This window comes from Haliotis cracherodii, unplaced genomic scaffold (assembly GCF_022045235.1).
Source record: "Haliotis cracherodii isolate W230 unplaced genomic scaffold, xgHalCrac1.p SCAF_3, whole genome shotgun sequence".
Lineage (NCBI taxonomy): Eukaryota > Metazoa > Mollusca > Gastropoda > Lepetellida > Haliotidae > Haliotis > Haliotis cracherodii.
The window spans coordinates 31,821,585-31,836,870 of record NW_027266286.1 but is presented as its reverse complement, the minus strand read 5'-3'; the positions used below and the strand labels follow the sequence as shown (position 1 = coordinate 31,836,870).

Genomic DNA, 15,286 nt, shown 5'->3' with positions numbered 1-15,286 from the left:
TTGATTCCGGATGTAGGACCATCATCACATGTTATAATCAGCAAGAGAGTAAGTTAGTAACCTTATTGGTTGCTTAACGCCGTAATATCACGACGGCCAGTACAATCCAGAATTTAGTAGATGCTTCATTAACTGTACTAAAATGTCGTGGCTAAATATAGAAAAATAAATGTCTTTTCGGATGTCAGTAAACCATCAATCATCATCAAGCTCATATGTCACATCGCCTAGTGTTCATGCAATTACAATATAAAATGGTTTGGTGAAACAACGGTGCAGTCCGATTCCTCAGTATTGTATCTTCTTTCGTGTACACGGGCGACGCCAGAGTATTAATAACATATCATAACATAGCCTGCAAGGCAAATAATAGTCTTCTTTATTTTGATGGGTTACAGAGAGATATAGAAAGATTTAGGGCTTACTTTTCCATTACAAATCATATCCATCATTAGCTGATACCCTGTACATACGAAGGTGAACAATACAATATTAATTATGGTGTCGTGTATTTATTATGCGGAAAGGTTTACACCATCTGGTGAAAACTTTGCACTAGAGATTAAAGGGAGACCACTCTTCAAACCTTAGAGGCGAAACCTTGCTGAACCCTTTAACTATAATTCATATTGATAAAGTAAGCAACTGTACCAAGCTTTTAATGTACAATATGTGGATGTTAGAAAAATTCAAAATGGCTGTTCTTGACGATATACGACCTCATATTAGGTCAGTAACAATCATCTTGGATTTCTTCTGACGGAATACGGGCTCACATGTGGCTTGTAGTTTTGCTCTCTGGTTGGTAAATCTCACTTTCAGGCATAATAACATACACTATGTTCCAGCCTTGCAAATCATAGTTGATCCTAGTGGTGGGCTATCCATCATCCACAACTAGCCACTGTGCAGGGCTGGGCATGTCTACAGACCATGTCACATCATGCAGTCACTTGCACTTTGTAGGATTGTATCCTTCAAACAGAATAACATCACTATATCTTCAATGTACATTATACATTATTATTTACACTGGTACAACCCTATGTTGCCAGCATTATTCAAAAAGCGATATTTTACATAGGTATTATTTGCTGACTGTGGTGGTGCGGCTAAATTGGCACATTGGCATGGAACCCCAAAATGCACCCTTTTAATTAATAATTTAACTTGTATACTTGTTACCTGTCTCAAATAAATTGCATCATGTCCTTCCAAACCATTTCACGAGATCCACTTCCTTAAGGGACGGATGAATCTACAGTTTGGTGTCAATTGGAAATGCATATGTTTGGGCTCTGACCTTTCTTCCCAGACCCTTGGAGAACACCCACAGTGATAGCATGTGACTGTTCCAGAGCCTGCAATCCAGAAAGAAATGAGAGATGGATCATTGATAATATACCGCCGTACTGTCCTTGTAGTTATGCTTATGTGACACCAACTTTCTTAATAATATTTAGTAGTTGGTTATGCATGTGTTGGTGGAATCGTCAACGCTAAATCATTAATATGATATAAAATGCATTGTTAAAGACAGTCAAATGGAAATACAATTGCGGTATTGGCGTTTTAATACCTGAATAAAAGAATCCAGCAAGGGCTAAGACATCTTTCTTTACACCGTAAATAGAGCTTAAGTCTTTGAAAGACTGAACTCTAAACACGAAATTGAGATATTCCTTATGCAAAGGTTCATGTTGTGTGCCTGACATTCGCTTGAGCTCTTCAACCCCTTCTTCTGACAGTTGTAGGAACCCGGAATTAGCAGAAATGGAATTAGGTGCACAATTGTCTTTTGATTTCTTCTTTGAAAGACAAGAGATGATGTTCGACCTGCTCTCCTTGGAACCACATGAGCTGATGTTGTGCCTGCTCTTCTTAGAATGACAAGAATTTCGACGCCACCTGCTGTTCGTTTGCGATCCTGGTTGTGTTTGTGTTTCTTCGCTAACATAACCAGATGTCATATGTTGATGCTGTGGAGTGTGTGCACTTTCAGCTAAGTGGCTCAAGTCACACTTAGTTTTCTCATAGCGTGCTGGCGGCGTTTGAACAGAGTCACCCATGACAACTTCTTTACTTTCCCTTACCACTTCAGTGTCCCGCTGTACTGAGAGCGGAGGCAAACTAGATTTCAGACTGTCAGTTGAAAGTGACGGAGCATTAAGAGCATCCTCTGGGTTTTCTGTCGAATTTGTGGAACATTCTTTATATGATGCCACTTCATTAACATGTTCGTTCACCTTGTCCTTGACAGCATCTTTTGGCAGAGCTTCCGGTGTAGAATTGCTAAGGCATCCCAGTGGTTGACTGGCTGTGTTTTTGCCCACGACGCCCAAAGCCTCTGAACCAGTGACCGATGTTACTGTTTGAGCAATTGAAGTTATAACAGCCTGTTGCGACAGTGTATCAGCATTACTATCACCAGGCAATTCACCAGCAAATCCATCCATCGTCGGTACAGGGTGACGAGCGTCTCGTACACCTCCAGCAGCTTCATCAGCTGTCAAGAGAAAACAACATATTAACTCACCAAGGGATAGATAATAGAAGTTATGTCAAGTTACGTTAAAAGACGTTAACAATGTATTAAGTACTTTTTGCTAATATCAATATTTAAACTCGTCGATATATAAAGCTGAAATGTTCTTAATACTAACTTATACAGAAACTCCAAAGGCAGAAAATAGCATTATCGCATATCACATATCACATATGTATATCTTTACAAATGAGAACCGCACACTTGTATGAGTTGATACAGTGGTAATTTACATGTCGAATTATACAAGCAGAATGATGATATTCTACCCATAAGAACTCCGACGGCACCTTAAAAGATGAATTTTGATATTGTAATAATGTAACTCACCGGAAACTGCTTCCTGATTGTGTTCGGCCGCGTCTGAAATCTCTGGTAGAGCCATGGTACACCTGAAACATATAGGGATTATATATGGATTATGTTTGCTTATGTTTCACTGATAATATTGATGACAAGCCTATTTGCATCATAGGTTGCGTTTTTTAATAAAGTTATATGAAATATTTTAGAAATCTAAAACTACATAATTAATATATGCTTAATTATATATTGAATAATCACATAGGTTGTCATTAAGTGTACTGTTGACCTGGAGCTACCTTGTGTTCATACTGTTATGGTTATTAAAGTATTGGTTTTTCAAAATGTAATTTCCTTGGTGCTTTCTTATCAGTCAGTTTTCAGCGACATACATAAGATACCTTTCGAATCAAAGGCGGTATTTCTAGAATTAGGAAAAAAACGAATTATATTTATTGAAACAGTACATTTCATTTTGTTTCATAATATTGGACACCACAATAAAACCGATATGTTCATGCGGAGCTGTGATATTACTGTCAAAAATATCATACAGTTGAAGGAATACAGCTCACATATTATTAATGTTAGATGGATTATTCTACGAACAATGGTACCTAGTTAATGTGAAAGACCTCTTCGGTCATTATTTAAACCCCAGGTTTATTGGTATGTTTAGTGATCGTTTCCCGCAGAAGATACATGCCATGCTATACTATTTAATTAAGAAACCTTTTATGCGCAATTCTGCTTATATCAGTGTGCTTGTGGCGCCATTTTGCTTGCTTCAGAGTGAGTGAGGTGAATATTGTTTCATGCTGCTTTTGCAATGTTCCGGACCATGACGGCGGGGGCAGCGGAATAGTCACCCAGAAATAGTACCCATGTGGGAATCCAACCCGGATGGATGTGACACGTGAACGCTTTAACCTCTTGGCTACTCATCACCACGGATTGTTTTAGAGCGAGTTGCTGGGTGAGTTGTTGATACAGGTTTCTAGTGACAGAAGAAGCTATTTGTGATGAAGATTCATGGTCATGTCCTCTTTTATGATTCCATTTCTATTCTAAATTCACCCCAGAAGTAAAAGGAAGTCCTAACACATGGCATTTGATCCCTCATTGGAAATGTCGAATACATATCTCCTAAAACTTTACTTTAGTGTTTTAGCAAAAGCGTTGATACTGAATATTCGATGACCACCACATGTCGCCATGGATTGCTTTTAGGTGTATGAAGCATACACAGATTTATATCGTTGAGTGGTGAGTCAAGTGCCACGTTATATCAACGATTGCCGATACAAACGTAAATGTATCAACACTTGGTGTCCATAGGGATAGATAAAACTTCTGTATTTTATTAACGGTTAACTTCATTGCGTCATGCTCTGAAACCATTGATATTCAATAGTTTTAAGACAATGGTGCATTTTATAATACCCCGAAATAGTTAAGTTGCGCGTGGTAAATATGCGGGGTCGTCAGAGGGTTACAATGTTCCTTTTCGAATATATGAAGCGAAGTAAGCTCACACGGGAGGCGTTAGTCATACTTGCAGCAGTCTGTGACGTACAATGTATGCATTACATTTCTATCCTGACCTACTTTAATGGTTGCGCAGAAACGCTTTGTCTAATTCGAATAGGCGAAAACTAGGGCCCGCTTTAGTGTCACATAGATACTGACTTACTTAGTTCTACGGTGTACAGAAGCGGCATATAAAGTACACGTGTGTGTGTATGGGGAGGGGGGTTCGCATTGCCACGTGTTACTCTAAAGGTCAGTAAAATGCGATACATACTGAGCAACTTCTCTAGAGTTTGCTTGGAATAGTTATGTTTCAATTTTGTATTCATATTTACTTCGCCATGGTGTTGGAACGTAACAATCAATACATTTTCTTATTAATACTACGTGCCTTTCGGAGAAATAATCTACAGAACAATATCAGAGTATAGATTACATATTTAGGTCATTGACAGATTGTGTGTGTTAGTGACTTGTTACGTAGATATTTCATCTTAATAATACCACAATATATCTTACATGTTCCTACTGTAAACAGGCAAAGGGCATGTTTGGTTGCTAACATCATCATATAGATATATTATCCTATCAGGAAACACATTGACATATTAAGCAGCCTTGCACAGGTCACCATATAGGGGGTTGTCAGGGTGCAAACTCCCAGCTTTCATGAACCATATGAATCACACAATTGTTAATACAACTGGTTTGTTTTAAACATATTTTATAGACATTTATGGTCAATTGGACTGGGCAAATATATCTAACTCAGGTGCCCCTCTCCCTAATACATATATATACAGACATTGCCATCTGATACAGGTCAAAGTGTGCACATGTACGACAGGCCCTGAATAAGAAATTTACTTACTTTTAGCGTGTTTGCCTGTGGCACATTTGTTCATATGAGATGTAGTACACATAATTAACTCTTACAAAGGCGAAAATGTCATCAAAGACAATTTCGCATGATGTAATTTCCCCGGGAATTCATTACTCGGACAACTTTCATCAGCATCACACCCCCTCGAATATCTACTCGATTGTTGCTGACTGGAGTCAAATTTCGATTACATGACGCAATCAAAGATGATGAAATTGAACTGTTTTAGTGTAAATAATCATGCACTATGATATTCGGGAGTGCCTAATGTAAAAGTAGTTTAAAAGGTAGAACCAGTTTTTTTAGTGTAATGATTGAACAAATGGTGATCGTGGTATCAAAACTAGATAATGTGCACATATTTTATACACTTAAGAGGGTTTAGATTGTTAATGTTTTGTTTGTTTGTTTGTTTGTTGTTTAACGGCGCACTCAGCCTTACCACTCAATCAGTGTATCGAGATCGAAAGTCAAACAATATTTTAATTTTCGTTTAAAATTGTCTACACAATATGCTGACACTTTTGAAATGCTGTCATGATACCTTTAAATATATGTTATGGTGTTCTATAGATAAAAGTTGCTTGATTAGTAACGTTGGCCTTCATTGGGTGACATACATTGAAAGATGCTATGAAAATACATAGAAACAAGACAATTTATTCAATATAGAGGTCAATGGGCCAAAATATAGACATAAAAAGTTTTCATTTCTTACCGCTGCTATACGTCCATACACACACACACACACACACACACACACACACACACACACACACACACACACACACATATATATATATATATATATATATACGGTATATTACTGTATCTTCCTGTTTCTGTCATAAAGTCTAAAATTGCTACATCTAAATTTTGTGAAACAATATTATTTTAAATAATCTGATAAAAATGTTAAAATTCCCAACATTCTGGTTAATCCATACAAAACCAAACCCAAATTGAAATAGAATATGTTTAATATGTGTGCATGCCCATGTGTCCACATTCACCCAGTACCATACTACTGCATGTAGTTTAACTTTCACTAAATATTTGCACATTCTTATCCGAACATTTTTAGTAGTTTTACAACATGTTGTTCCCCAGATTTCTGACCCGTAGCACAATATTGGTGTAACCATTGCACAAAAAAATCCTGAAAAGATCAGTACAATTAATATTACCGACTCTCTTTTGATACCTGTATGTTGCCATTATAGGCAAGTAGAAATATTGAAACACCTAGACATTTTTGATAACAGACAAATTTTATGTTAAAATGAATCATATACATATTCTGTCACACCATACCAAACCCAACCAAAATCAACCTCTGGCAAATATATATTTTTAACCATTTTATTTATTGGGAAAAATATGGTAGAAAAAGGGGAAAATGATTTCTGCATGCAGGCTTTAATCAGGATGTCTTTAAAGACATATTGGTGATTATTTGCCATATTTGGTGAACAAATACAGATTATGATGATAGAAAATTGAATTGGGATTAATTATTAAGAAAATTAACAATTAACGAGGTGATGTGTGGCAAGGTCATACTTGAGTTGTCTCCCTTTAAACATACTTGCATCAACTGTCAAATATGTTGGTATTCTTCATTCCTACTTGAATCTTTGCTGCAACTTAATTATTTATGTAAATATTTAGAAGCAGCAAAAGGTCCATTCCAAATTAAGTCAAGGTGACATATCCATTGTCAGGTAGACATGCTCCCAAAATCATAAAAATGTCAAGGTTTTTTATAATCAGTTTTTGACGATCAGAATGAACTTGTGTCCACCATAGAGTAGTTGGTAACAACTTGATATCTCTTCCAACAGTTTCACAATGTGTTCATGTATATATGCTGTTCACACTTCCTGTTGTAGCAGATGGAACTGTTAATCAATTATAGACTGTCATCAACAAGAATTCACGCACTTTCACATTTGCAATGGATGCTACATGGAATTCTCATCTTGAAGCAGCTGCAAGAAGTACATAGTCCGGTGGAGCTCTTGCATGAACATCTGATCTCCTTCAGTAGGTCTGGTGGAGCAGGGTCTTTATCAGTGATCACTGGGAGTAGGTCTTGTGGAGCTCTTGCATGAACATCTGATCTCCTTCAGTAGGTCTGTTGGAGCAGGGTCTTTATCAGTGATCACTGGGAGTAGGTCTTGTGGAGCTCTTGCATGAACATCTGATCTCCTTCAGTAGGTCTGTTGGAGCAGGGTCTTTATCAGTGATCACTGGGAGTAGGTCTTGTGGAGCTCTTGCATGAACATCTGATCTCCTTCAGTAGGTCTGGTGGAGCAGGGTCTTTATCAGTGATCACTGGGAGTAAATGACCATGAGTGTTTCTGAACTCAAAGCTTTCCTTGTCATGTAACGTTCCAAGATGACGCCATGTATGGACCTGCAGATGAACTCGCAGGGAATGGAAGTAGCAAGCTCTTGATGTTGGCGGCATGCGTCCAACAGGTATATATCTTGTAGATATGGTATCGCAGGTCATCTAAATATCTTCCATACTTTGCACCAGTGTATAGTCCAGAAACATACCTCTCTCCTGCTTTCTTCACATCATCCAATGGCACAGCATCCTCACCAAACACTTTGACTGCTGTTTGAAGTTCAGGTGATGAAGAAAGGTACTTCATATGCTTCACTTTATCAAAGCCAAATACAGAAGATGTAGTGTCACATCCAGAAACAGCATACAAAAAGGGCAATAGTTGGCACTGATGATAACTAATTGAACGCTGTGCTTCTTGCATTGATATTGTTTGTGTTTTTGTCTTCATATATACATCAGATTTGGGATCGACATGGTGCATCAGCAAGACAAGATAGTTGGTTGGTTTGTTGTTTAACGCCGCACTCAGCAATATTCCAGCTATTTGACGGCGGTCTGTAAGTAATCGAGTCTGGACCAGACAATCCAGTGATTAATATCATGAGCATCAACCAAGTCAGCGAGTCTGACCACCCGATCCAGTTATTCGCCTTTTACAACAAGCATAGTCCCCTTTTACGGCAAGCAAGCGAGACAATACATCTGTATCATCTGAAACAACATGTACTGTGTTGTGTGTGGCAGATAACTTGACTGCCTCTCTAACAATGACAACGTCAGCATCCCCTTCACTTCCTGCATGTTGTACAGAGATATCAGAATCCCTAAGATATTCAGATAATAGATTGATAGTATTCTGTTTGTTCTTCTTGTTGGCAAGAAAACTGCTTTGGTCAGAGGGTACAGTGGTTTGGGGGTTTACTACCACATCAGCATCTGTGTCCTTCATTAGTCTGCGACGCTTCTGCTCTTGTTCCTTTGTTGTCTGAACTTCATAAATGTCAAACACTACAGAAGAGGAAATCCATCTGTTGTTTTGTGTGCTAATGTGTTGGTATAAGCATGACACACATCGTGAATGGGGCCTATTTTTGACCATTTCATTTGTTGAAGCACAGCACATCCGTCAACAACTGTAATTCCAGGGACGATGTCACTAGTGACGACAATGTTCGGATTCAACTCTATGATGTGTCGGGAAAGTTGAGACTTTGGGGATTTTCGCATAGTGCCATCTTCATGGAAGAGAGCTGGTGAAACAGCTGCAAGTTCAGAGCTGAACACAGATGAAGGTGGAGGTCCTGAAACATAGGCAATCGACAACGTTTGTACATCTCAGCAGAAGACATATGAATTTTTTCACCGTCTTTTAAATTCACTGCCTTTTTCATCACAGCAAATGTAACAGCTTGGTTGCTTTTCTTTAAGATGACATCTCCAAACTTCCTCTCGTTGATGCTGTCTTGAATGGTGTTACCAATTCTGACCAGATTGTCAACGTTGACTTGATCATCAGCGATCAGGCCTGTGACAATGTTTCTCAGTTGTGAATTTTCTCCAGCTTGAAATGGGTTATGGGTCCTGAGATAGCCTAGGATAATCTGCATATCCTTGAAGTCTTGACTGATTCGTTCTACATTTATTTCACGATGCTGATCTGACCATGAGTTGTTGGTTGTCATAATGCTCAGAAAGCAGTACTGTTGGCTGTCATAATGCTGAGAAAGCAGTACTGTTGGTTGTCATAATGCTCAGAAAGCAGTACTGTTGGCTGTCATAATGCTGAGAAAGCAGTACTGTTGGTTGTCATAATGCTCAGAAAGCAGTACTGTTGGTTGTCATAATGCTCAGAAAGCAGTACTGTTGGCTCTCATAATGCTCAGAAAGCAGTACTGTTGGCTCTCATAATGCTCAGAAAACAGTATTGTTGGCTGTCATAATGCTGAGAAAGCAGTATTGTTGGCTGTCATAATGCTCAGAAAGCAGTACTGTTGGTTGTCATAATGCTGAGAAAGCAGTACTGTTGGTTGTCATAATGCTCAGAAAGCAGTACTGTTGGTTGTCATAATGCTCAGAAAGCAGTACTGTTGGCTGTCATAATTTTCAGAAAGCAGTACTGTTGGCTGTCATAATGCTCAGAAAGCAGTATTGTTGGCTGTCATAATGCTGAGAAAGCAGTATTGTTGGCTGTCATAATGCTCAGAAAGCAGTACTGTTGGTTGTCATAATGCTGAGAAAGCAGTACTGTTGGTTGTCATAATGCTGAGAAAGCAGTACTGTTGGTTGTCATAATGCTGAGAAAGCAGTATTGTTGGCTCTCATAATGCTCAGAAAGCAGTATTGTTGGCTGTCATAATGCTCAGAAAGCAGTATTGTTGGCTGTCATAATGCTCAGAAAGCAGTACTGTTGGTTGTCATAATGCTGAGAAAGCAGTATTGTTGGCTGTCATAATGCTGAGAAAGCAGTACTGTTGGCTGTCATAATGCTCAGAAAGCAGTACTGTTGGTTGTCATAATGCTCAGAAAGCAGTACTGTTGGTTGTCATAATGCTCAGAAAGCAGTACTGTTGGTTGTCATAATGCTCAGAAAGCAGTACTGTTGGCTCTCATAATGCTGAAAAAGCAGTACTGTTGGCTGTCATAATGCTGAGAAAGCAGTACTGTTGGCTGTCATAATGCTGAGAAAGCAGTACTGTTGGCTGTCATAATGCTCAGAAAGCAGTACTGTTGGTTGTCATAATGCTGAGAAAGCAGTACTGTTGGTTGTCATAATGCTCAGAAAGCAGTACTGTTGGTTGTCATAATGCTCAGAAAGCAGTACTGTTGGCTGTCATAATGCTGAGAAAGCAGTACTGTTGGCTGTCATAATGCTGAGAAAGCAGTACTGTTGGCTGTCATAATGCTGAGAAAGCAGTACTGTTGGCTGTCATAATGCTGAGAAAGCAGTACTGTTGGCTGTGTCCTCAGTGTTGGTATTGGTGTCACTTTCACCAGGCGCTGACAAGAACTTCTGCATGCATGGTCTATGATATTTAGCCTCAACTGCAAGAATATCACCTGCCATTGCAATCCTAGCCTTGATGTCTACTGATTCCTATTAAACAATGAGTTTCAAAGTTGAAATTAGAGTTCAGTTTTCTCATAACCCTTGTGGCTGTTTGACATGTGGCAGTGGACTGAGTTTTGATGGCTTTGTAAATGTTCTTGTTTGCTGTGTATGTCTTTCGACAACTCTCATGTACAAAATACATACAGTCATTATTCACTGTAATTCGAGTGTGAACGTCATCTTCACGTTTCATCGATACTGCAATCAAAGATGAAAGTCCTTTTGAAGACAGTTTCACATCAGTTCCATCAACACCACACAGAACACAGCAGTGGTCAGCAGCATCTGGAATTAAAACAGTACAAATAATAGTTTCTGAAGAGTGATTTTTTACAAAAGTTTAAAAAATAATATCATGTGTTAAAATGTTGCATGGTACCAGGATTGCATCTTGAAAATGTGTTCATAATGTATGTGCACCACCCAAAATCACATGAAAGAAAATTAGTGAAACATTTCATTTTTGTCTAAAAAGTTCTAAAGAGAAATTGGGTACAGCTTCCGTGTGCCAGGCTACCTGCCCGGTCGAGAGAACAAACAAACGTTCAATATACTGATCCCCCCAACCCCAAGGCTAAGGGACAACTGTCCATTGTGCAATGCCTTTCCCTTACCCCAACACATTAAATTTATGTTTACATGAATATTGGTATATAATGGTTACCTACCTTACTACACAGTTTCATTCAAGGCATTGAAATTTGTTTATGCAATGATAAATGCATTGTACAGAGATAAGAAATAGAATTTTTGGGTTTTGTTTATACTAATGTTCCTGTGTTTACCCATTTTATAAAATGAATATGAAGTGTTACAAATCTATTTACTATGATATCTGTGTATTTGAACAAACATATGTTTATTTAAAAGTAACAAAAATGTACATTATTCCCCCCACAAAGCATTTCAGTGTAGGGTCACCTGAAGTCATCATAAATGTAACCAGTCGTTAAGGTATTAGCATACAAGGAAAAGCTGTCTGCTAGCATACAAGTGTCCGATTTATGGGTTAACAGCCCCCCAAACATATTTATTTATATTCTAAGTTATGTGTAGGGTAAATAATAGATGGAAAAAACATATCTAAGTTGTGTTACAAACACAGTTTAAATTAATTTCTCTTCAACAGATGCAAATACCATACAATGCTATCAAGAAGATCTGTCAAAACTGTGATGGAACAAACTCGAAAAATAAAGCAAATACTTCAATTGCAATAGTAAAAATACTCTATGCTAAGGACTCTGCATATAAAATACTTACCAGAGCTCCTGTGTGTTGTTGATGACATGTTCTTGGAGCGATGCGTTGACACAAAACCTCTATGAGCTGGAGAGACCAGTGGGTGCCATCTTGTTTTGGTTCCTACAGATACTACTTTATGGACAACTACTTTACATGCAAAGAAAGTCATTAAGCAAATTTGATTGGAAATCAAACTCAAATTTAACAACTTTGCCAGAGGTTGATTTTGGTTGGGTTTTTATGGTAATGACATATGAATTTGAGAATACCTTTGGCATACATATTTGACTGTTATAGAAAATGTCTAGGTGTAATTAAATTAGGGGATTTTCCTACTGGCCTATTAGGGCTTTATTTACTTGTGGTGCAAGGCATGACTGTGCTTTAGTGCAAACTGGTCTGGGTGTAAATACTATACCTAAATATCTCTTAAGGGGCATTCACACGGTACAACTAGTTGTACCATGTGAATGCCCCTTAAAATGACACCACCTCAAGCTTCTGGCCGTGAAGAGACCAATTCCCATTGTGTCGCAGTGGGCCGCTGTTACGAAACACCATAGTCTTTCCTGGGTCTTTCTCATATTTACTTTCTAACCAGTTAATTCACACAAAAAGTCCAAACCAAATATCTTTTTAGTAACTGTAATGCAGTATCAGTGTCTGCAGAAACATCATCAGCAGACATTTGAACAACTCATATGAAAATAATGATTTTACACCTAAAAGCATAAAGGGACTACTTCTGCATTCAGACATTTATAGACTATTCCTTTTTAAGATACATTTGTATTATCGTCATGAATATTCATGATGCAACAAAGGATGCCCTCGGTGATTTCGTTTTTAATATTAATATTAATATTTTATGCCTTATATTAATGTTGATGTGTATTCAGAGAAAACATATTCCAAACATACAATTTCACAAAATGAATAAAATATTTGACAAAGCCGTTGGCCTTCTTTTCCATTGTTAAATCGTAAATACAATTATATGATTAGATAAGTAATGCTTGCAATATTACATTGTCCCTTTTTGTGTTTGTAAGCTGAAATATTTATATGAATAAACATCTCCAAATTAAAGTTTGACAATCTCTTGCTGGCGTAATTTATTTTAAGACTGAAAAGTTGTTCTTCTGTCTGGGAGATACATGCCTACAATGCAGTGATAGTTAAACATCAGCAGGTAACCATCGTTACCTGGCCGAAGTGAAAAACAACACACAACCACATACATGGGTGACACATTTGTACCAACTGCTAGGTGTTTTAGACACTCTTGTATTATCGCAGTCGATGACGAAATACATCTATACTTTCACAATGAAAAACACAACAGTCACAAAAAGACTTTTCAAAATAATCATATTGTTGCATTATCATATGAGTCATTACGGGAATCCCAAACCATTGAAACTGCATGTATGACCAGCTATTGCCCACTTGCTCACATTCTGTACACCATGCATTTTGCTCCTGCCCCCCGACTTCTCATAACATGGGGCTACCTATCGGTACATAAGGCAGCCATTTTAACACCATATCTGTGTTTCATCATCTCTTCATATCACATACAAAGCAATCACAAATGCCAATGTAAATATGCTTTACGGCATAATTAGATTGGCATATAACCTTGCAAATATTGTATATTATTGTTTTTCTCTGGCAATGTGTTATAGTGGAAATAGGGAAAGAGGTTAGACTCGTATTGAGGTCACTGCAACATGAAATATATGTTCACGGTTATTAATATTGAATGAGGCATTTAACTAACAGCTCATATTGAAAATAGCATTGTCTCGATTAATGTTGTTATGCAGTATGAACACTTCCATGATGCGAATAATACATGTATACTAGCGTGTCAGGTCGTGGAATGATACAGGAACGTGGGTGCTCAAAGGCTATGTTGCCATATTGCTATACGGGTAATTAGCAAGAGGTCAAGATTCCTTACCTGAAGACTGATCCAACGGTTACGAATAAGACCTGTGGTTTACAATATTTCCGGTAATGTTCTTGGAGGGCTTAGGCCACTCTTACTCTGAACACGATGCAATAAGACCTATGTAGTGTGTCGTCGCCATTGTGAGCCGGAACTATAATTTCCTTACCCTTTGACCTCGCTAGCACATGACCGTCACGTCATGTAAACATCACGGTGTAAGTAACTATATACATATTTGAGACTAACGAAAAATAATCACAGATGAACACTTAACGCGCCAAAAATGTTACATTTCATACGTGGACATTAGTCAAGTCATTTGACTCATTTCCTGTGTAACGAGCCGCGGTTAACCTCAAATAAACTGTCCATGTTATCTTGTTGAGTATGTGATGATCACCGGACCTTGGAACTTAATGATGAAGAGTTTATTTATTTTGGATATTATTACGATTCAGGGATTATATATTCTTTATTTTACAACTTTATGTAATGGTTTTAAGTTGGTTTGTGCTTGATCAACAGCATGTTGAGTTTTGTTGGTATCATCATGTTGTGTTCTGTTGATTCGGGTTATTATCTAATGTTTTAATAAAGATGAAGTGTGCCAATAAAAATATATTAACATGCTGAGCCATTATTGTCATGAACAAATACCCATTTGAGAACGTTGGGGTGAAGTCTTTTCCTTAAATATTAGGTATTGGTCATCACAAGAAATGCACTTATATTTTTATAATGATATGGAATTATACAGGCTCAATTCATATCTGAGATACGGATCGTATTTTTTGCTATTTCTCTATTGATACATCTTATATAACAAAGAGATGTGGCTGTCTACGATATTGATATTATCCCCTCACAACTGTCATTCATTTGAACCTCAAGCAAAAAGAGTTTCACATTGGAGGGTTTTTTTTATAAATGTTATATGTTTTTGTACTTGAATTTACTAATATTTGTTTTCGATTGACATTCCCCTCTCGTAACATCATGCATACTCGGCTTTTAGATTTCATCAGAGTGTTAACTTTATTTTACAAATATAATTTTCAACTGTTCAACTGTTCTATTTTCTATATTATGTCCATAACTGTATTCACCGTCGTCATTTATGACACATCCCTTTGACTTCCTAACCGAGGTGGGTCACTGACCTCTCCATGACAAATTGTCAGAAATTATCTATACTTCTGATATATAATAACATGTAAGTGTTACTTTAAGGGATACATGTTTATCATAACGGACAATGGTAATACCAAGATTGATCTATGCAGACATCAACACAGAGGTCTCATGGACAGCCACAAGATGAATTCATGTGAAGTCCTCGGATGGTAAACGACTTC

The 15,286-nt window shown here is 37.7% G+C and overlaps 1 protein-coding gene across 3 annotated transcripts; it reads right to left on the bottom strand.

Moving 5' to 3' along the window:
• Positions 1–380: 380 nt before the first annotated feature.
• On the bottom strand, positions 381–14,062 carry LOC139474283 (uncharacterized). Of its 3 annotated transcripts, XM_071257230.1 has the most exons (7): positions 13,941–14,062; positions 11,993–12,118; positions 10,874–11,014; positions 2,876–2,937; positions 1,580–2,506; positions 1,186–1,361; positions 381–975 (listed from the first exon to the last, which is right to left on the bottom strand). In XM_071257230.1, the coding sequence occupies exons 4-6, from the start codon at positions 2,928–2,930 to the stop codon at positions 1,225–1,227; spliced, it is 1,119 nt and encodes a 372-aa protein (XP_071113331.1). In that variant the 5' UTR covers positions 2,931–2,937; positions 10,874–11,014; positions 11,993–12,118; positions 13,941–14,062; the 3' UTR covers positions 381–975; positions 1,186–1,224. The 3 variants fall into 3 exon arrangements, with proteins under 3 accessions (XP_071113331.1, XP_071113330.1, XP_071113332.1); XM_071257229.1 differs by lacking the exons at positions 10,874–11,014; positions 11,993–12,118; XM_071257231.1 differs by lacking the exons at positions 10,874–11,014; positions 11,993–12,118; positions 13,941–14,062 and adding an exon at positions 5,250–5,401.
• Between the last annotated feature and the right edge of the window lie 1,224 nt (positions 14,063–15,286).

What these genes read in the sequence shown, in the direction of transcription:
- LOC139474283 (XM_071257230.1), bottom strand. Translation starts at nt 2,930, where the DNA reads ATGGCTCTACCAGAGATTTCAGACGCGGCCGAACACAATCAGGAAGCA. An exon ending in CAATCAGGAAGCAGTTTCCG is followed by an intron (nt 2,507 to 2,875) that starts GTGAGTTACATT and finishes TTCTCTTGACAG; the next exon opens with CTGATGAAGCTGCTGGAGGT. An exon ending in TGCTGGATTCTTTTATTCAG is followed by an intron (nt 1,362 to 1,579) that starts GTATTAAAACGC and finishes TCTGGATTGCAG; the next exon opens with GCTCTGGAACAGTCACATGC.